At 35.0% G+C, this 23,495-nt stretch overlaps 1 protein-coding gene across 1 annotated transcript in view; it reads right to left on the bottom strand.

Moving 5' to 3' along the window:
* SEPT14 (septin 14) overlaps positions 1 to 23,495 on the bottom strand; it is a 55,586-nt gene that overhangs the window by 10,127 nt on the left and 21,964 nt on the right. The window contains exons 3-9 of the mRNA XM_008070203.1: positions 19,013 to 19,133; positions 17,791 to 17,986; positions 15,439 to 15,625; positions 12,938 to 13,099; positions 5,777 to 5,873; positions 4,223 to 4,391; positions 3,194 to 3,326 (exon numbers count right to left, since the gene is read on the bottom strand). Coding sequence (XP_008068394.1) covers positions 3,194 to 3,326; positions 4,223 to 4,391; positions 5,777 to 5,873; positions 12,938 to 13,099; positions 15,439 to 15,625; positions 17,791 to 17,986; positions 19,013 to 19,133 — 1,065 coding nt within the window. The remainder of the gene's footprint in view (positions 1 to 3,193; positions 3,327 to 4,222; positions 4,392 to 5,776; positions 5,874 to 12,937; positions 13,100 to 15,438; positions 15,626 to 17,790; positions 17,987 to 19,012; positions 19,134 to 23,495) is intronic.

Below are 23,495 nucleotides of genomic sequence, written 5' to 3'. Positions count from 1 at the left end.
CCAGCAGGTCGAGGCTGCAGTGGCCAGGAGCGGTCACTGCACTCCAGTCTGGGCGACAGAGTGAGACTCTAATTCAAAAAAAAAAAAAATTTTTTTTTGAAAAATCTACAAATGTGAAAATTAAATAATATAATTCTGAACAACCAATGGGTCCAAGAAGAAATAAAAAAAAAAAACATAAAATATGTCTTGATGCAAATAAAGATTTTAAAAAACAACATGCCAAAAGTTATGGGAGACAGCAAAAGGAGTTCTAAACAGAAAGCTTATTGTGATAAATGCCTATTTTGAAAATATCAATTTTTATCTCAATATATCACAATGTACACATATATCAAATCATCAAATTGTACACCTTAAAATGTATGTAATGATATTTGTCAATTATACCTCAGTGAAGATTTTTAGGTTTTTAAATTGAATGAATCAACTCCATATACTGAAAAATTTGATGCATATGTACAACGTTAAAATTTATGTCTCATTTTAATATATTTTTTTAATTTATTGTAAAGATGAGGTCTCGCCAAGTTGCCTGGGCTGGTCTTGAGCCCGCGGGCTCAGGCAATCCACTCATCTCGGCCTCCCAAAGTGCTGGCATTACAGGCTGAACCACCAAGCCTGGCCTGAAAAATTCTTAAATGAAACAAGTGATTTACCAGCCCACATTGTATTTTTTGGTGAAATATTAGAAATATTTCCAATAAGTCAACAAAGTTGTATGTCTGGTATCTATTCTCCTGGGAGTAACAACCTTTGCAATAGAATGAGAAAAATAAACAAGAAATACAAATATTGATTTCTTAAAGTGTGACTAATTTGCAAATAATATGATTATTTAAATAAATGACACCAAATACTTAAAAATCATTAAAAACACTTTTAAAATGTCCTACTCTTCTCAATTTCTATATATAAAAGGAATCTGTAAAATAGCAAGAATAAGTTTTCAGATGCCTAAAATAAACTCAACAAAAATATGAACAAGACCTATATGTATTCTAAATGATGTTTCTATATATTCTGAATAAATAGAGATGAATACATTGTCCCTGAGATAAGTTAAAATATTGGTAAAGATGTTATTTTTTTAAAGATGTTATTATTTTAAAAGCCTATCAAGTCTTCTAAAATTCTAACAGGAATTCTTAGAAAGCTTAATAACATATTAAATTCGTCTAAAAAATACAATATGCAAGAATAGCCAAAGATAACTGGCAATGTTAGAAGATGCAAGAAGAGACTTGCCTTAAGAGATAGCAAAACAAACACTATTAAAGCTATGAAGATTTAAATTCAGTGGCATAGAAAGAAAAATACCCATAAAAACCAAAAAAGGGAGAACATCAATAAACCCATTATGGAAACTTAATGCTATAATACTATCAGGTAGCATTTCAAATCTTCTAGATAGAATGAAGCACACAAATGGTATTTGTATGATTGGCTAAGAAAAATAAATCCTGAATTTATAAAATGACTAAAATATTAGAAGAAAGCATAGAAACTACATGTATAACCTTCAGACAAGAAAAGCCTTTTTAGGTGATAAAAATGCAAACATTATGAAGGACAAGACCAGCACATTTGACTGCATCAAGGTATAAAACTTGCGTTCACCAATAAAGATAAAACATAGCAGACAGTTTAGGAGAGATGTTGCAACTATTTAGAAATCAAGAGTACTCTCTATCATGTGTAGAATTATAAATTAATAACGAACAAGACTACTATGAACATAGAAACAATTATTTGAAAAAATACAAATAATAAATTAGAATATTAAAAAGTGATAAGACTCCCTAGGGATGAGGGACATATAAAACTTAATTTTCAAGTATTAAAAAATTTTAAGGACTTACATTTACATTCTGGCTAATTCATCTGGTAGGTGTGCTTAGAAAGTTTACATCTGTGAACCTCCAGTTTTCTTGTAAATTAATTAGATTAATTGCTTATGTACCATGTCAAAAATAAGTTATTTATTTTCTAAGCAACCCAGGTGGGCTTGTTTCCTTGTCACCTTATTGTTTGAAAGTGCCCTTAAAATCATGGCTATTTTCCTTCTGCCCAGAAAGGTACTTGCTCCTTCCTGCAGGCATTATTAAATCCTAATAAGAGGCTCTATCTACTATTTACCACTTTGGAAAGCGAATTTTAGGCTGTGGCCAGTTCTTCCTAAAAAAAAGAAAAAGAAAGAAAGAAAAGAAAAAAAGTATGATTGAAGAAATGGAAAAAAAACTGATCTCCATAAAGAAAAATAAATCAAGCAGATGAATACGAGTAAGGATTATAACTAAGGGGAGTGAGGTGGGGGAAGAAATAGAAAGTTTAAAGGGTTGCTTTGATTTCTGGTCTAGTTTGGGTTTAAGTCTTCATGTGATCCAGACAATCCTGTTCTTCAGTGCCATGAGCTACCCCTGTATGCTTCCAAACTTTTTCGTTTTACCTAAGTTAACAGAAGTTCTATTACTTATAAATCAATTGTCCCTGAGTGAGACATCTTGTCTATAGCACCTAATCAATATCTTGTTTTTATGGAAAAGGAAGTTAATGTTCCAATGTAATGAATAAAATAAAATGTTCTTAAACTTAAGCCACCTGCACTTGAGAGAAAGATACTACGGTTTCTAATATATGCCTTCATCAAAAACTTACTTGGGGCAAATAATCAAAATTATGTTAATAGGCTCATTTTAAATTTACTCGGAAATGGCATGGAATAAAATAAGCAAAAATTCACATAATTTACCAGCTAAAATTCTCTAATTAGTCACAGCAATGCATTAATCAACATTTCCTTATTTACACAAGTGAAGACAATTTTCTAATGCAGTAACAATGTTAGAAAGTATGACTCTTTATACAACTAAATAGCTTAAATTTGTTACACATTAGACTTTTGCATAAAAATTTAACTACAAATAAAATAATGGTAAATACATTTTAGAAAATTATTTTATGGGGTATTTAAATGGAAAATTACTCAAGTGCTGTAGAAAGAATATAGTCTGTATAGTACAGACTATAATTTTATAAAGGCAGTATTCAAATCCTTCATGGTAAATAGCTACTTTTTAAAACCAATAGTAAATATATTCCAAAAATATCAACTAAACTCTTGAAACTAAAACCCTCAAATTATAGGACACTTCAAAATAAATACAAATGCTATCAGACTGGCAATACTTACCTCTTTTTCAGCTTCTTTAAATGTTATTTCTTTCTCCTTTACTCGCTGCATAAATCTCCATTTCAATTCTTCTTCTTCCTTTTGGCATTGATCATAAAACTCTTGTCTTTTGGTTTCATAGATTTCTTGAAAACTAGACAGAAATATTTTATTACTATCATATCAAAATGCTAATATAAGCATGTATATAATATATATGTAAGGTCCCATATAAGGATATTGACCAACCTTATCTCATGTATAACAACAAAAAAATGGAAACTTCTATATCATGATTACAAAAACTTAGGCACAATATTTAACATCAGAGTATATATAAAGAATACTAGAATTTTTAAACACTTATATGAATGATTTCTTATTGCCAACACTTTATATCATACTTCTTCACATCTTTTGACACTATTTGGGGAAGTTCCTAATGTATGAGATTATTTTCAAAATAGCTAAAATAAAGTAAGTCACCTTCCAGAATGTAATTCATTTCAGACAGTTAAGTTTTGATTGTCTTCAAAAAACCATAAATGCTATAACTGAATTATATATACTACACTGCCACACTTTTGGAGCACAAGTCCTATTCCTCGTCAATATAGAAAAATACACCTGCTCTCAAAATTTATTCACTTGACTGACTTCCAGGACATTGCACTACTGCTTTTAAGCTGTTTCCTCCATTAAACTCTTCTCAATATCCTTTGCCAATCTTTGCTAATGTTTTCCAGTCTCTTTCCTTATCTTTTATTTCACATAAATACAAAAAATAAAACAAAATAATACTTTTCTTGGATGCACATTTTAGCATATACACATATTGGATACATATATTTCTGCATAGAAATGAAATATTGTATTAAGTTGTCCCTACTCATTATTTTCATCTTAGTTTAAAGATGACTTAAACACCTAAAATTCGGAATGGTTCAGAATTAGAGAAATATAATTATTCTCATGCCCAATTATTGACCTTGTGTTTGCAGTGGATTTCTAAATTATCCATTTGGCTGTGATAGCAATATGGATACTCACCTAACTGGATGGTTGTCTGGGCCCACATCCGTAAAGCCCATTTTTTGCAGTTTGGAGCGCCGATAGCATTCATAGTGCTGAATGTGGGTTTGTTCCTTCAAGTTTTCCATATTGGTACAAAGAAGCATATCCCGGAGCTTAACAAAGTCACAGTGATTTTCATTTTCCACTAGTAAAAAAAATGAATAAATTCACAACACCCATTATCAATCCCTGACAATCACTTAAATGTTTGTAATTGAATGCATGGATAAAAACACACTTAAAATAACACATAAGTGATCCATTTGATTAATAGCTATAACTCTTTTAACCATGTAATGCAATTGTGTTATATTTGTATATATCAATTATAAGCAGAATTTATTTAGAAGTCAGCAAATTTACTTTAAATTTATTAACTAGAGAATAAACAGGAAATTGTAAAATAAGATTTTGTGTGCATATATGCCATAGGTTTTAATTAACAACTGTGTTAGAATGTTACAAGCTACCCTCAGGGTATTTTAGATGTTAAGCATTTTCACCACAAACATAAGTGAGGAAATGTATATGTTAATTTATCAATTTAGCCATTACACAATGTATACATATTTCAAAAAATCATGTACATGAAAAATATATACAATTTAATCAGTTAAATTAATTAAAAACAATTCACAAGACTCTTATGTTTATCATTCAGAAGACTGATCACATACCTAACCCTGAAATGTACCCCACTTCTTTATAATAAAGAAAGAAAGAAGACTGATCAAAACATACTGTTTATTGCATATAATATTGTGACCAAATTTTATAAGTTTATAGGTAGTATAAACATATATATAACATAAAATGCAATATAATACAATGACTTTTAGAACATGTTAAGTTTTCAGTATGTTTAATACATTTAAAAGTTTCCAATGGGTCAATTTTAAAAACATAATTTGGAAACCAATACAAGCAGAAATTTTCCATTCTCCAATGATAGTACCACAAGTATATGAACAAGATCATAAATTATTGCCTATTCCAGTATTCCAGTTCATCATGATGCTAAATAATAATACAATTGTCGAAGATACAAGTTGGCCAAAGGTAAATTATACTTCTTTGCTTTAAAATAGTTTTTCTTTTTTCTAGTGACCAATTAAACAAAATTTTTTAATTAGGTGGTAATTTGTTTATGTAACATGTTTAAAAACTAGTATTTATGCTTCAATTTTGTTAAAAGTGCTCCCCAGAATTCTGAATGTCATGGTTTATGCATAGAGAGATAATGTGCATGTGATACATTGGGGTAAACAAGGAAATTCTTCCCAGTCACTGCAGAGTTTGGTCAAAAGTAGCATTCAGCAAATTCCTATGAGAATGAATTGTGGTCAAAGTAATCGTTAGTTTAAATCATACAGAACCTGTATTCCTCACTAGTAACTGTTAATTTACAGACTAGCAAGAGTTACCAATACAGTGCTGGCTCAGGTTAAGATGTCATTTTTGAAATGATGGGGATATACATGGTGTATTTGACTTAATTATTCCAACTCTGCCCTCTATTGTCACGTTTACCTTGCAAAACTCCCCAAGGGTAGTGACGGCCTCTGACTATCCTTTTTCCAACTTTCACCTCTTCCATACTCCCTACCACAGCAAAGGGTAACAGCTCCTAGAAAATAAGAATGATATGAATTGAATTCTGTAGTACTAATACGGCTTACCCTGTTACTCTTATTTCTGCTATAAAAATAACAGACATGACAATATTATGGTAAATATAATTAGATAGGGATTTACCCTGCATCACATTTTGAGACTTGACAGTAAATATGTGCTCATTGATTTCAGTAAGCATTAGCCTCAGGCTGTGCACACAGTTGAAAACTTTCTACTGAGTAGAACCTAAAGCAAGACATTGTGCTGTGGAAAATACAAAGTAATGAGATTTTTAGTAAGACTTTTTTTTCTCACACTGCCTTTACCTCAAAACATCTTTATCCTGACAATGTTGAGGAAACAATATGTAAATCACTTTTAATTTTATTATAAAACTCCAGTCTGGGTGACAGAGTGAGACTCCAACTCAAAAAAAAAAAGTTGAAATACAAAAGTATTAAAAACAACTACAATAATCAGTTAATGAATACATATTGCATTAAACAGTAAACTATATATGCCTCAATGCATTCTAAATACAATTTAGAGCAGTAAGAGTTCACTCTGGGTGGTGACAGTCAAGCGGAAGTGTAAGAAGGGAAGTGCAACCCAAAGGATATCTGGGAGGCGGGAAGGTTGATGAGCAAATTAAGGACAACCATAGGTAAGGAGGAGGTTCTTAATAAGATGTAGAGGCAGAAATAGTCAAGGTAGATTTACAGTCTGTCATAAGTTGTATGAGTTAATCTGTATGAATTAGAAATTTTAATATAAGGGCAATGTTAAAGGCCAAAATTATTAAGCATTATGTTTTTAAAAAAAATTTTTTTGAGTCAGAGTCTCACTCTGTCACCTAAGCTGGAAGGCAGTGGCAAGCTCATGGCTACCACAGCATCGACCTGCTGGGTGCCAGCGATCCTTCAGCCTCAGTCTTCCAAGTAGCCAGAACTACAGGCTACCATGCCCAGCTAATTTTTGATTTATTGTAAGGACGAGGTCTCACCAAGTTGCCTGGGCTGGTCTCAAACCCGCGGGCTCAGGCAATCCACTCGTCTCGGCCTCCCAAAGTGCTGGGATTACAGGCTGAGCTACCAAGCCTGGCCATGTTAAAAATTTAATATTAACATTATTGATTCTATTAGTTGATCTTGAAGAAAAATTATTCTCTATGATTTGTTCATATAATTGAGCTTCCAGAGGTATAAGTAAATACAAGACAAATTATTTAAGACAAGACCTAAAGAAAATTTGGCACAAAAGAACTTTTTAAATTTTATATTACTTAGCATTTTAACTCAGAAATCTTTTTAGTTTTTAGGGATTTAAAATGAATAAGGTATAAAAATTATAAAGAATAAATGGAAGACATTGAATTAACAGTTATCGGTGACCTATTATATCCTAGACCCTGTTTGTCAGATCCTTCACAGAGATTTTGGCACTCAGAACTCAAAAGAAGCCTTAATAGAGCTATCTTATTGATTTGATATCATAGATAGGTTAACAGTCTCAGTGAAGATGCGTGAATTGTGCAGAATTTTTGTTTCTCATGTAGAGGAGATAGGATTGAAATCTAAGTCTATATATTTTCATAGTTTAATATCTTTCAAAGTTTAATCTAACATATTAGATATTTGCTAACATAAAGAAATTCACACAATTGAAGAATTTAGTCATTTTTAGTATTGCCCTGATTCCAAGCTAAACATAGCACAGAATTTCCCATCTTATTCCCATCTACCTGTTTTTAGTACAAGTCCTTGGCAAGTGCATTTGAGAGGTGGTCAACTCCTGTTACCACTCAAGACCCACTTGTGAAATAGGAGCAGAAAATTGGATGCAGAAAACAGAGAAGATCCTTGCCTAGTTCATAATGTAGTGGCTCACTGATGAAGCCAGCCAAAAAATCTCAGGCTGCTGCCCCTCCTCAATGAGCGTTCAGTTACTAGAGCAGTGCTGAAGCCTGAAGGTGGGGAGCACTTGCCATTGTCCCCACCTACAATTCCAAAGCCCTGCCTCAGAGCTTTTGCCTGGGGAGAGAAATAGACCATAAAACAGAGAAAATTCACCCAAAAATGTATATGGAATCTCAAGGTACCTGAGTCACTTTATAAAGGAGGGCCAAATTTAGAGGTCTTAAGCTTCTAGAATTCAAAGCATATTACAAAGATACAGTAATCAAAATAGTATGTAAATGGCACAAATATAAGACGTACACACCATTGAAATCAAATACAGAGCCCAGAATAAATCCTCCCATATTTGGTCAAATCATTTTCAACAAAACTGCCAAGACAACTCAGTGGAAAAGGATAATCTCTTCCACAAAATGTACTGGGAAAATTAAATATCCACATGCAAAAAATAATAATAAAGTTGGCCAATTATCTTGCACCACATAAAAAAGTACCTCAAAATTTATTATAGACCTGAGTGTAAGGCCCCAAACTATAAAACTACCAGAAGAAAATATAGGTAATTGAATTTGACCATAATTTTTTGGATAAGACGCCACATGCACAGGCAACTAAGGTCAAAATACACAAATAAAACCATATTATATTTTAAACTTCTTTGCATCAGTGGAAATAACCAATAAAGTGAAAAGATCATTAGTGGAGTAGAAGAAATATTTGCAAATGGCATATTAGATAGAGTTAAAATCCTTAAAAAATTGTAAAACTCCCAAAATTCAACAAAAATAACCAAGTTTTTTAATGGGCAAAACATTTGAATAGGCATTTTGCCAAAGATCATATACAAATAGAAAACATGCATATAAAAAAGTGCTCATATCACTAGCCATCAGAGAAGTGTAAATTACAACCACAATAAAGATATCACCTTATATACATTAGGATGGTTACTATCATGCAACAGAAAACAGTTAAGCATTGGTGAAGCTGTGAAGATATTGAAACTCTCATGCATTTTACTGGCATAATAAAATGGTATAACTACTATGAAAAACAGAATGGAACATTTCAAAAGTTGAAAATAAAATTACTACATGATCTAACAATCATCTTTCTAGATATATAGCTGAAAGAATTGAAAGTAGGGTCTTAGATATTTGTAAATCCATGTAAATTGCAACATTATTGAAAATAGCAAAGAGAATAAAGCAACCCAAGTGTCCATCAACTAATTAACAGGTAAACAAAATGTGGCACACATGCAGTGGAATTTTATTTCACCTTAAGAAGCAAAAAAAAATCCTATCATATGTGGCAACATGGATGAACCTTGAGGACATTATGCTAAGTGAAATAAACCAGATACAAAATGAAAAATACTGTACAATCCCACTTATTTGAATTATCTCAAGTTAAAGTCAAAGAAACGTAAAGTGTAATCATGGCTGCCAGCTTCCAGGGAATGATAAAAATGAAGATTTGTTTGTAGTGGATACACAAGATGAAAAAGTTCTGGGTATCTGTTGCAAAACTATAGGAATATGCTCAACACTTTTAGAAAACCTTGAAGCAATCAAGATTAAAAAGTGGCCAGGCTCGGTGGCTTAGCCTGTAATTCCAGCGCTTTGGGAGGCCGAGGTAAGTGGATTGCCTGAGTCCGCGGGTTCGAGACACGCCTGGGCAAGTTGGTGAGACCTCATCTCTACATTAAATCAAAAAATGAATTAAATGAATGTATCAAAATATAGTATGCATCCTAAAAATATTTACATCTATCATGTATCAATTTTTAAAAAAAACAAGGGCAGCCGGGCTCGGTGGCTCAACCTGTAATCCCACGCCTTTGGGAGGCTGAGGTGAGTGAATTGCCTGAGCCGGCGGGTTTGAGACCCGCCTGGGCAGCGAGACCCCATCTCTACGGTAAATCAAAAGATCAGCCGCGCGTGGTGGCGCATGCCTGTAATTCCGGCTACTCGGAAGGCTGAGGTGGAAGGATCCCCGGAGCCCAGCGGGTCAAGGCTGAGGTGGCTGGGAGCGGCCACTACTCTCCAGTCTGGGTGACAGAGTGAGACTCCAACTCAAAAAAAAAACAAAAAACAAGGGCAAATTAGACCAGCCAGGGTGACTCATGCCTGTAATCCCAGCACTTTGGGAGGTGGAGGCAAGAGGACTGCCTGAGCCCAGGAGAGCAAGACCAGCCTGGGTAACATGGCAAGACCTCATCTCTACAATAAATTTTTTAAAAAAATTAGCAGGGTGTGGTAGCACATGCTTGTAGTTCAAGCTACTTGGAAGGCTGAGGTGGAAGGATTGCCTGAGCCCAGCAGATGGAGGTTCCAGCTGACGGTGATTGTGCCACTGCACTCCAGCCTGGGCAACAGAGTGAGACTCTGACCACCACCCCCACCACCACGCCAAAAAAAAGAAAAAAAAAAGAGGGAGAGAAAAGAGAGAGAGAAAAAGAAGAGGACAAATTAAATCCAAAATAAACTTTAAAAATAAATATATAAAGTTATAGCACAAATCAATACATTTTAAGACAGAAAATCAATAAAGAAAATCAATAGACCAAAAGACAGTTCCTTGAAAATATTAAAAAATTGATAAGGCTCTAGTCAGTTTAAGAAAAATAGAAGACACAAATCACTAATATGAGAAATGAAAGAAAAGTCATACCTACTGATTCCATGACCATTAAAAGAATAACAATGGAATACTATGTACAACTCTATACCCACACATTTTGTAATCTAAATGAAATAAGCCAATTCCTTGACAGATAAAATATACCAAAACTTGGACAATGAAAAGTATAAATGTAAATATGCTGATATCTGTTAAATTAATTAATCAATAATTAGTAACTTTTTAAAACAAAAAACAATGGGTGAAGATAGGTTCACCTGTGGATTTTGCTAAAAATTTAAGGAAGAAATAATAAGAATTATCAAAAATATTTTCTAGTAAATAGAAGTAGAGAGAATAATTTTTCATTCTATGTGGCCAACATTACCCTAATACCAAAACTGGACAAAGACATTACAAGAAAGGAAAAGTACAAATTGATAAACATAGGTACAAAAATTCTAAAAAAAAAAAAAATCAGTACATCAATTCCAACAATATATAACAAGAATTATAATCCACAACCTAGTGGGGCTTCTTTCACTTGGACTGGTTTCACATTTGAAAATCAACTAATATAATCTATCAATTGACAGGATAAAGTAAGACAACGTATTACCATACTAATAGATACATTTGACAAAATCCAATATCATTCACAACCAAAATTCAGCAAACTAAGAATAGAGAAGCACTTCTTTAACTTGATAAAAAAAAAATATGGGAGAAAAAAACAATAGCTAATGTTAGACATTATGCTAAGTTAAATCAACTACCTGTAAAAATATTAGTTCCACTTATATAGGGTGGTAGGTGTTAGGGAAGAGAGTGATAAGAGATATATAGTTTTATAGGTCCAAAGTTTTCATTTTGTACGATGAAAAGGGTTCTGTAAGTGTATGTTGATTATGATAACACAACAATGTAATTCAGAATTGTTTGCAACAATTTAAATTGTTGTAAATGGCTAATACCATTGAAAGGTACATGCAAAAATAGTTAAGATGATAAATACTTTAATGTTAGGAATATTTTATCAGAATGCTTTTTAAAACTCTAAGAAGAAACATGAGTAAGCCAGTATTATCTTGGATTTAGCAAAGGATTCTTAGATATGATGCAAAAGCACAAGCCACAAAAGAAGCAAGTACATAAATTGAATTTCCTCAAAACTAAAAACTTATTCACTTCAAAAGACACCAAGCAGAAAGTAAAGTGAAAAGATGCCCAAAATGAGATGAAATTGTGTATATTATTTATCCTGTAAGAAACTAATATTTAGAATATATAAATAACTTACAACACATAATAAAAAGAAAAAAACTCAATCTAAAAATGGGCCGAGGATCTGAACAGACATTTCTCTCAGGAAGATATACAAATAGGCCATAAGTAAATGAAAAAAGATTCCATATCAGATCATCAGGGAAATGCAAACCAAAACCACAATGGGATCTAATTCACACCCATTAGCATGGCTAGATAAAAATTTCAGATAATTACAATAAAGGCAAGGACATGGAGAAATCAGAACTGCTGGGAGAAACATAAATGGGTGCAACCACTTTGGAAAATAATCTACAGCTCTTCAGATGATTAAACATAGTTAACATATTCCCCAACAATTCTACGTTCAAGTATATATTCAAAAGAAATAAAAACATGTGTTCACATGAAGACTTACACACAAACATTTATAGCAGCATTCTTCATAATGGCCAAAAACTGGAAACAACCCAAATATCCATAATCTGATCAATGAATAAACAAATGTGGTAGATCCATATAACAGTGTTTGGGCAAAAAAGAAATGATGCATTTATACACTTTACAACATACGTTAATCTCAAAAAACATTATGGTAAGTGAAAGAAACCAAACATAGAAGACCATATAGTACATTATACATTATTTCATTCATATGAAATGTCCAGAACAGAGAAACTTACTAAGATATAAAGTAGATTAGTGGTTCCCCAGGGCTGGGGAGAGAGGGCAGAGGGTGAGATGAGAGATAGATTAGGAGAAGAGATAAAGAATATGAGATTTCTGTTTGAGATGATAACAGTGTTTTTAAACTGACTGTTGCAATGGTTGTATATCATATATATTGAATTTACACTTAAAATGAGTAAATTGTATGGTATATAAGTTAAACCTAATTAAATCTTTTTTAAAAAAAGAATTAGCCAGGCTCGGTGGTTCAGCCTGTAATCCAGTGCCTTTGGGAGGCTGAAGTGAGTGAATTGCCTGAGCCCGCGGGTTCGAGACCCGCCTGGGCAGCGAGACGTCATCTCTACAATAAATCAAAAAATCAGCCGGGCGTGGTAGCACATGCCTGTAATTTCGGCTACTCGGAAGGCTGAGGCGGAAGGATCGCCGGACAGAGTGAGACTCCAACTCAAAAAAAAAAAAGGAAAAAAGGAATTGATTCTCAGCAAATATTTTTCAAAATCAAGAAATTAAAATATGTTTTACACTAGATTTTGAAAAAAAATTCATTTATAGTCTGTCAGATACTGTTACTCAAACTTACATTAATTGAAGAGTTCACTTGAGCAGTAGTTCCATCATCTGTTGGAAACTGATATATTTGTACACCATTACTAATCAGTTCATTCATGATCTTACTCTTAAACTTCTGCAAGTCATTTTTAGAAATTGTATCTGCTTTGGCGATCAGTGGAATAATGTTCACCTATTAAGAAAGAAAACAAACACAGTCTCACGATGGAAGATTTGTTATTCATTCTACAACTTTTATAGTCAAAAACTTCACAATCTCTGACAAAAAATTTGTATAACAATAATCACTGGCTGTCATGCTTTTCTTAAAAATTGTTTTCCAAAATTATTAATACTTTTGACAATTCATTTTTAATCAAAATTCAGGTTTAGAAGTATCAGCCTTGTTTCTCTATTAAAAATCTCTTACACCTCTATGTATATGGAGTTAGCCAAATGTAAGTAGTAGGATGAAGTAGACTAATTTATTATCAATTTTATTTCTTGCTAAACTGAGTGATAAAAGAACAAAGTTGTGGAAGAAATGAATTTTGTCTTTCTATTTTCTACATCTCCTTCTCCATAAATCAATATCAATAAACGTTCCATTTTCACATACCTTTGATCTACCTAGATATCTTAAAAAGAATATAGACTTTTTTGGTTACCATCTTTTAAAGGCTCTGTGTGTGTGTGTGTGTGTGTGTGTGTGTGTGTGTGTGTGTGTGTGTTAAGAGCACCTTACAAACAAATATGTCCATTTTTAATTTGTAAAAAGAAATTATTTCCACATTTGAAGTTGATATTTGCATATTTGAGGTTGAATTTTTATCCATACATTTTTTTCGAGTGCTACAATATGATCACTCCTATCTCCATGCATTTGCAGTTAAATAACTAAACTTTTTAGAAAATATCAATATGCAAAATTATAAAATGCTTTATTACTGCTAAAATCTATTAAATCATGGATACACAATGTCAATATCTGAAATAGAGTAGGAACGCATAAATATAAATTTTAAGTAGATAGCTTTTGGTTTAGATTCTTCAAAGTACATTTTTCTAAAACAAAAAAAACCTATGGGCAAACTCAGGGCTTTGATATTATACCACAGGTGTTAAAATTGTGTATAATTTTAATATCTAAAAATAAAATCTCCTCCAGGAATTAGTAGACAGCTACTAAGGTATTTAGATTCAAGCTTAAAGTACAGGTTTGGGGTTGTATTGATGAGAAGGCAAAGAAAGTCATCCTCCAGTGAGTAGGCTTCCCCAGCTCTCTCTGCAGTCTTTCTGGGTCCTGACCAAACCCACCAATCTCCCCACCCCCCACGTGCCTTGACCTCTTCATGACCCAGGCAGCTGCAGGTTTGTCCCAGCAGGCTTGAAACAATACTAGGACTATGAACATCCCCAGGCACCAATAAGGCTATTTAAGTTGTTACCAAATATGAAAGAAATTCATTTTCCAAACTGATACAGGCAGTTGCAGTTTTTTTCCAGCAGGCTGGAAACAATTCTAGGACTGTGAACATCCCCAGGTACCAATAAAGGTATTTAGGTTGCTACCAAATACTGAAAGAAACTCATTTTCCAAACTGATACATCTTTCATTATATTTATCTGGAAAGTAAGCCAAGGCTGAAATTTATCAAATACTAAACTGTGTCTCCTCAAAATGTATCCATTGAAATTCTAACTCCCACCATCTCTGAATGTTATTTTAATTGAGATGCAGCATTTAAAGAGATGGTTAATTTAAACTGAGGTTGTTAGAGTGAGGCCAAATCCAATGTCGCTGGTGTCTTTATAAAAAGATATAACTTTGACACACAAAGAGACACCAAGGGAAATACCACATGCATGTGAGGGAACAGAGAAAAGGAAGCCATCTTCCATACAAGGATAGTGATTTCAGAAGATACCAAATTTTCTGACACCTTTATCTTAGACTTCTAGCTCCCAAGACTGTGAGAAAGCAAATTATATTGCTTAAGCCACCCATATTGTGGTATTTTTCAATGGCATCCAAGTAAATTAATGCAAATGCTTAATTCACAGAAAAATAATTATGACATACTCATATATACATTTTACAAAATAACAGATAGATTTTACAAAATAATAGATATCATACACCACATAATGACGTTTCCAGAAATAATGGACCACGTATACAATGATGGTTTGTAAGATTATAATACTGTTCTTTTTCTATGTTTAGATACACAGATACCATTATATTACAATTATCTACAGTATTCGGTACAGTTACATGCTGTACAGGTTTGTAACCTTGAAGCAATAGGCCATACCAAGAACCCTATGTAGTAGTCTATATCACCTAGGTTTATGTAAGTACACTCTATGATGCTTATAAAATGATAAAATCACCTTAAGATATATTTCTCAGAATGTCTCCCTGTCCTTAAGCTGCATTTTTCTGTACATGTATGTAAAAGTCGTCAAGATATGTTATCTCAAAATTAATATTAAATCTTGAAAGGTTAATAAATTTACCAAACACACCTTACTATCAATATTCTTCATCGTTACTAAATCAAGGGACTTCAGAGAATGTCCAGTAGGTGAAATGAAGTAAAGGCACACATGGATACGTGAATCATGGTACTCAAAGAAGGAACGTTTAATCTTCAGTTCTTCTTGGAGATAGGCCTCAAATTGAGCATCTACATAGTCAACAATTGGTTGGTAGCTAAAAAAAAAAAAGAATATTTAGCATAACAATTTGCTAAATATGATGTCTGTTTTTTATCACTTGAGAAACAGTTAATACATGTTCTAAAAAGTTGCTGTAGTAGGAAAAGATGTTTATAACATGTCAGTACAAATATAATAATTCCAGACCAACAATAAGGTTTATGGTTTACTCTATGGTCATGTAAAATATAAGCATAAAGGAAAGCTGGGTAAATAGTATACAAAAACAATCTGTAAAGCTAAAATTACTACAACATTACAAGTTTTAAATAAGAGAATGGGACCATAACAAAAGAATCTAGGAACAAACTGAAAGCTAACTAAAGCAGTTCCCAATGGCCAAGGTAGGAAAAAATTTTGTAACAAAATAATTTCTCCAATATTATAGTATAACTCATAAAATAAAATATCCATCGGTCCAACTGATATAAATAAATAAATAAATAGGAGAGAAACAACACTGAGTTAGGCAAAAATTTCAATTAATAAATGTAGAATAAATAAGAAAAATACAAATTCAACATTAAAACATCAGAGTAATCATCGTTGCAAACAAAATCCACAATGTATGCTTTAAAATGTAGTTAAGGATAAATAGGCTATTTGTATACTTTCAAAGTATCATTCTTCAAGATGTCTATTCATAACAAAGCAAAATTATAACTTTACAGTGTGGAAAAACCCTAGTAGATATTATCTTAATCTTAATCAAGGTTAGCATCTCTAATCCCAAATCCTGGATCCATTGGAGATTTTCCTCCACTCATGCCTCAGAGAGTGAACCCACACCCTAGGTCCCAGGTGCCATGGTCATTTCATAAGCCCCAAAACACAAGACCCTGGCTTCACAGCTTCTCTGGGTACCTTTGACATAAAACTTTCTGTGGCTCACACCCAACACTAAGAGGGGTCCCATAGACAAGTATGGAAATGTTTTCCCCTGTGTGGAAAACATAAACAGGGGAACCCCAAAATGCCTTTCTACCAAGGATCTCCATTGGTGGAAAGCCTGTGTTGTGCCTGCAGCTTCTGAGGAAGATTCGGTCTTTACCAACATCAACTGCAGCTGATGGAGCTGCACAAAGACTACACCACTGTGCCCAGCCAGAACTCCTGGGCTCATCTGTAGGTGAGAGCTTTTCCCACAGAAGCTAATTTGCAAAATTGGAAGAGGTGACTGTTCCACCAAAAGGACAGATACTAATGTAAAGAAACAGGAAACAGGAAGGAAAAAAAAACGAGGAAACATGATACCACAACAGGAACACAACAATTACCAGGTAATTCTGATACCAAAGAAATGGAGATTCATAAAATGCATGAAAAAAATCAAAATAATGGTTTGAAGGAAGCCCAGTGAGACACAAGAAAATACAAGTAAGCAATTCAATTGAATTAGGACAACAATTTATGAACAAGGAAAGGAGATCAGGATATTTAAGAAAATCTGCAATTGTATATTTATTTCAGCACTAATTACAATAGCAAATATATAGAATCAATCTAAGTGTTCATTAATGAATAAATAAAGAAATAAAATGTGGTATATATACATGATGTAATATTATTCAGCTATAAAAAAAGGAATGAAATCATGTTTTTTGCAGTAACATAGATGGAACTAGAGTTCATTATCTTCGATGAAACAAGCCAGCCACAGAAAGTCTTATATCGCATGTTCTCACTCATAAACAGATACTAAAAATGTGTGCATATGGACATAGAGAGTGGAATTATAAACAATGGAGACACAGAAGTGTGAGAAAATTAAAAGGGAGTTGAAGATGAGAAATTATTTAAAGAGTACAGTATATGTTATTCAAGTAATGAATATCCTCAAAGTATACCAAAATTACTCACATACACCATAAAATTATATAAATAGAAAAAGTTTAATAAAATATAACACAGAAATAGGCTAAAACTAATAGATACTACATTAACAAAACAGTGCTATAATTGGTTAAATCAAAACCTTGTAAGAAAATCAATTATATTCAAAAGTGTCCATTTTATAAAGAATATTAGTTAACAAGGGAAGAATTAAAATCTGAAAGAAAAAGTATCAAATTGTATCTCATACAATTTAATGCATGGAGAAAGAAAAGCTATTCCTTGGAATAAGAAATTAGTTTAAAATTTAAATAGGAAAACACTAACCTGGCTTCTTTGTTTATTTGATCACCATACCCTACTGTTTTCACAACAGTCAATTTCAATTGAATGTTACTTTCCTGAAGTTCATACGTCTGAATTTTAAGTCCAACATTTGAATAGAAATGTGAGGATTTTTTATCTTTCAAATTAGTATTAAACAGTGTGTCAATCAATGTTGATTTTCCAATTCCAGTTTCCCCTATAATAGACATACATTCATCATCATAAGGGCATTTTTTTAAAAACCCAACAGTGGCTTTTAAAATCTAAAAAAGTTGAAAGCACAGAAGTAGAGGGTAGAATAGTGGTGACCAGAGGCTAGGGGAGTGGAGAGAAAGAAAATGGGAAGTTGCTAGTCAAAGGGTACAAAGTTTTAAATAGAAGGAAGAAGCTTTACACAGCAAGATGATTCTAGTCAATAATGTATTGTCTATTGCAAAATAACTAAGTAAGTTTCAAATGTCTCACCATAAAAAATGACAGGTAAACTAGGCAATGGACGTTAATAAGCCTAATTGAATTATACCACATTGTACACATATATCAAAGTATCACATTGTATCCCATAAATGTATATAATTATGATTTGTCAATTTAAAATTATATTAATTTAAAAAATAAATATCTGGTCTAAAATACTTTAAAGATTGGGATGGCCTTAAAATATACATGCTAGCCCAGATTCCCCTTGTAATTAACATAATGTAGAAAGTATACACTAAGCTAGGTCAAATTTTGAAAAGCACGGAAATGTTTACATTTTTTTTTTTAGTTGGAGTCTCACTCTGTCGCCCAGACTGGAGTGCAGTGGCCGCTGCCAGCCACCGCAGCCTCGACCTGCTGGGCTCCGGCGACCCTTCCATCCTTCCGCCTCAGGCTTCCAAGTAGCTGGAACTACAGGCATGTGCTACCACGCCCGGCTAATTTTTGATGTATTGTAGAGATGAGGTCTAGCCAAGTTGCCCAGGCAGGTCTCGAACCCGCGGGCTCAGGCAATCCACTCACCTCAGCCTCCCAAAAGCGCGGGATTACAGGCTGAGCCACCGAGCCCGGCATATTTTTTTAAATGATTACATAACATGGCCAATAAGAAGATGGAAATTATAATAAACATGAAGACATAGTCTTGAATAAATAGCACCCAGGGTTACACTGCTTAAGATAAGTTGAAATGAGTTCTGGGAAAAAATGAATTAATGATTCAAATAAAGTGCTTGGCACTTACCCACACAGAGAATATTAAAAGTGAATCCTTGTTGTATAGATCTGTTCACCAACTGACAGGGCAAACATTCAAAACCAAAATGTCCACGTGTGGTTAAACAACGAATATTATCTTCTTTTTGCTTAAATAAAAGGAAAATTAAACATTCTTAGTTACAATAGAAAATAAAATCATTTGAAAGGACAGTGATTACATGTCAGAAAATTAGAATTATAATTTGATTGTCATATCTCAGAGAAGACTCAAATATATTAAATACATTTGTGAAAACAGAAGTCTGTGGCTAGACACAGATTTTCCTATCATTTTTATAAGTAAAGTGACTTTATCCCTCAGAACTCAATGAAGCTATGTGTCTAAATTTTAAAAGAAATAGGGAATTAAGGAAATACCAGAAGAAACTCCAATGTCTCACTCTAACAACTTAATATATGTTAGCATAGATGCTTCTCAATATATGATGGGCTTATGTCCCAATAAACCCATCAAAAATGGGCATTTTGTAAATCAAAAATTGCATTTAATAAACTTAACATTAAAGCTTAGCTTAGCCTATCTTAAATGTGCTCAGAACATGTACCTGGGCATATAGTTTGGCCAAATCAACTACCACAAACCTTATTTCACAATGACATTGAATATCACATGCAATTTATTGAAAAGTGTACTGAAAGTAAAAACACACCATCATCAGGTTAAAAAATTTCAAGTTGAACCATTGTAAGTTGGGAACCCCCATCAAACCAAAATCAATTTGAAATTTTTAAAAATCAGACAGATCAGGTGACTGCCCCTTTCACCAAGAAGATCTGAAAAAGAGTGAAGCTGGCTCTTCAGAGGACTAGTCTGGAAGCCCGAGGTGACTTACATGGGGAAAACACCTGGGACCAATGATCGCAGACAAGTTTTAAACATCAACTTCTGAGTTCCCGGCACAAGACAAGGAGAGGACCCTTTACGAAGGTAGTGGTGAGTGAATGAGAGCGATTTTACACACCTCCCATGGAAGGCTGCAGCGCTAGCTATGAGAGAAACAACCCCAGTACTCCCCCACACCCCTTCCCACTCTGGCCAAATGCAAGAAGCATCCTGTAGTCTGGGCGAGGGCAATGATTGGGTGCAGGTGAAGCTCCTGGTGAGACCTGGCACCAGCTGCTGCCACACCCCCATGGAGCAAACCCATGGGACACACTGCAAACATGGTCTGTGTTTCATGGGCATGCCCCTCTCCTTCTCTTTCCAAGTCCCAGCTGAGGTGGTTCACCCACTTTGGAGGCACCCTTCTCATTGCACCAGCAACTGGCTGGAATCCAAATCAGAGCTGCACTTGCAACTTACCAGCAGGAGGCCACCATCATTTCCTTTACTCCTCCCACAGAGCAGGGCAGGAACAAAGAGGTGGAACACCTCTGTAACTTTGGTGAGGCAGGACCCCAGCACCCATGCAAGGGGCTGCCCCACTCCTGCAGAATCACGTTTGGGTCACCAAGCAGGACTCCCCCAGCCACCTACCAGAGTGGCTGCCACAGCCCTGCCCACCTCCAGGCTGTGAGGGGCAATGCCGTGTCTACCCAAGCCATGCAGGGTTCTGCCTTCTGCTCCTGTGTAAATGTAGCCACCTTGCCCGGTCAGAAGAGGGCTGCTCTATGCCCAGCTGGTCACCTGTGCTAGAGTTGAGCCACACCAACACCACTGAAGTGGCACCACCCACACACAAGTTGGGAAGAGAAGTATCATAACTCTGGCTAACCAGGTCTCCTGATGCTTGCCCAGCATGTGGAGAAAACACCTGAACTGGTGGAAAAGGGGTTTCCATGCCCCAGCCTGAATTTACAGGTGAAACAGTGTCATCCAGTGTTACCTCAGGTCACTATCCTTTCTGCCAACTTTGTCCCTCCTCCAAGCAGGCAAAAGGAAGGGGAACAACTCTAGAGCTCCTGAACAACACCACACCCTCCATCCCTGATACCATGAATCAAGTAAGGGAGTGAGGAGACAGGTTGTGTCTGCACACCCACAGGTCCCCAAACCAAACAGCCCACAGCTCTCTACCAGGTGGGGAGCCCTGGCACCACGCAGCTGCTCCACCTTGCCTGAATACCACAGCTGTAGGGCAGTACTCTCTCCTGAGGTCATAGCTGCAAGAGGTCACTGTTTTCACAATCACCCCACCCCCCAATACACACACACAGGAAGCTTCTGTTGCCACTGCTCCTGCAGCCTGGGAAAGAAGGAGAGAAGAGGGAGGCAGTTTACTAAAATACGCCAATAGGCCATACTCAGCACTACCACAAACACATTTATAAGGAAAAAAATTAAAAAGTAAAAAAGAAGAAAACAATACAAGTGTCACCTCAATAATAACAACTTGAATACACTTAAAAAAAAAAAATAAGCCGGGCTCGGTGGCTCAGCCTGTAATCCCAACGCTTTGGGAGGTCAAGTTGAGTGGATTGCCTGAGCCCATGGGTTTGTGACCCGCCTGGGCAACTTGGCGAGACCTCATCTCTACAATAAATCAAAAATTAGCCGGGCGTGGTAGCGCACGCCTGTAGTTCCAGCTACTTGGAAGGCTGAGGCGGAAGGATCGCTGGAACCCAGCAAGTCGAGGCTGCGGTGGCCAGGAGTGGCCACTGCACTCCAGTCTGGGTGATAGAGTGAGACTCCAACTCAAAAAAAACTAAAAATAAAAAAGTAAAATGACAAGTAAAGTAAAAAGAGCCTGCCCCAAAGATGAAAAGGAACCAGCACACAAACACTGACAATCCCAAAAAGTCAAAATAATTTGATACTCACAAAGGATCCTGCCAGCTCCCAAGCAATGAAACTAATCAGAATGATCTGTCCCTGATGACAGATATAGAATTCAAAATATAGTTGGCAGAGACTCAACGAGATCCAAGAAAAAGGGGACACCCAAATCGAAAAGACCATGAAAACAGTACATGAAGTAAAAGCTGGTCTGACCATTCTAAGAAAGAACCAAACTAAACACCCCGAATTGAAGAATTTGCTCCTGGTATTTTTAAACACAATAGCAAGCCTTAATGATAGAATTGAACAGGCAGAGGAAAGAATTTCAGAGCTTGATGATTAATCCACTGAATTAACCCAGTTAGACAATAATAAAGAGAAAATAAGAAAAAATGAGCAAGGTCTCTGAGAGGTCTGGAATTATGTAGAGACCAAATCTACAGCTGATCAGCATTGCTGAGAAATAAGAAAATGAGAAGAACCTGGAACAAGCCTTTCAAGATATTACCCAAGAAAATGTCCCCTATTTTGCTAGAGAGGTGGCCAAGCAGACACAAGATATTCAGAGAACTCCTGTGAAGTACTATACAAGATGACCACCCCCAAGGCACATAATCATCAGACTTGTCAAAATCAGCATGAAAGAAAAACATTTGAAAGGTAGTTAAAGAGAAAGAACAGATCATTTACCAAGGAATATGGATCAGAATTTCAGCAGCCCTCTCAGAAGAAACCCTCAAGTCAGAAAGGATTGGGGGCCCATTTTTAATATTCATAAAAAAACAAAAAGCAATACCAGCCAAGAATTTCTTACCCCACCAAAGTAAGCTTCATAAATGAAGGAGAATCAAGATGCTTTCCAGATAAGGAATCCCTAAGGGACTATGCCACCTCCAGATCAGCCCTACAAGGAACACTTAGGGGAACTCTAGACAGAAACAAATGAACAGTACCACCCACTACAAAGCACGTGTAAGCACCTAGATTACAGACCATACAAATCAATGACAGAGCTTAGAACAATAAGCACTTTCCTAACAACAATATGACAGAAACAAACCCTCACATATCAATACCTAACTTAAATGAGTGACAAATCAGATAAAGAAATGTGATCCATCCTTCTCTCCCTTCAAGAAACCTATCTAACCGCAAATAACACCCATAGTCTTAAGATAAAGGGATGGAGAAAGATCTTTCATGCAAATAGAAAACAAAAAAGGGAGTCTCTATTCCTATACCAGATAAAACAGATTTTAAACCAGTAAAAGTTATAAAGGGCACTATATTATCATAAAGGGCTCAATTTGTCAGCAAGAAATATTCATCTTGAATATAAACACATCCAATATGAGCACCCAGATTTATAAAACAATTGATAATTAACCTAAGAGAGAACACAGACAGCAATACAATAATAGTGGGAGCTTCAACACCCCACTAACAACTTTAGAAAGATAATCAAGGCAGAAGACTAGCAAAGAAATCCAGGACTTAAACTGAACATTTGTCCAATTAGAACTAATAGAAATCTATAGAACATTCCTGTTGGGAGTCAACCATGGAGGCCTGCCTGCTGACAAAGTCCAAGGGGCTGAAGACCCCAGGTCGCAAAGCGAACCTGGGCAGCTGAGACCCTGGCTTCTTCTACTTTTGTTATTAGTGCAGCCGAAAAGTTCTGTACAGTCTGAGGATGGAAAGCAAAATTCCACTCACACCTCCACTACCC

Source organism: Carlito syrichta, unplaced genomic scaffold, assembly GCF_000164805.1.
Source record: "Carlito syrichta isolate Samal-C Ts95f unplaced genomic scaffold, Tarsius_syrichta-2.0.1 Scaffold313183, whole genome shotgun sequence".
NCBI lineage: Eukaryota > Metazoa > Chordata > Mammalia > Primates > Tarsiidae > Carlito > Carlito syrichta.
Note: the sequence above shows the minus strand (reverse complement) of the source record. Positions and strands in the feature narration are given on the sequence as shown.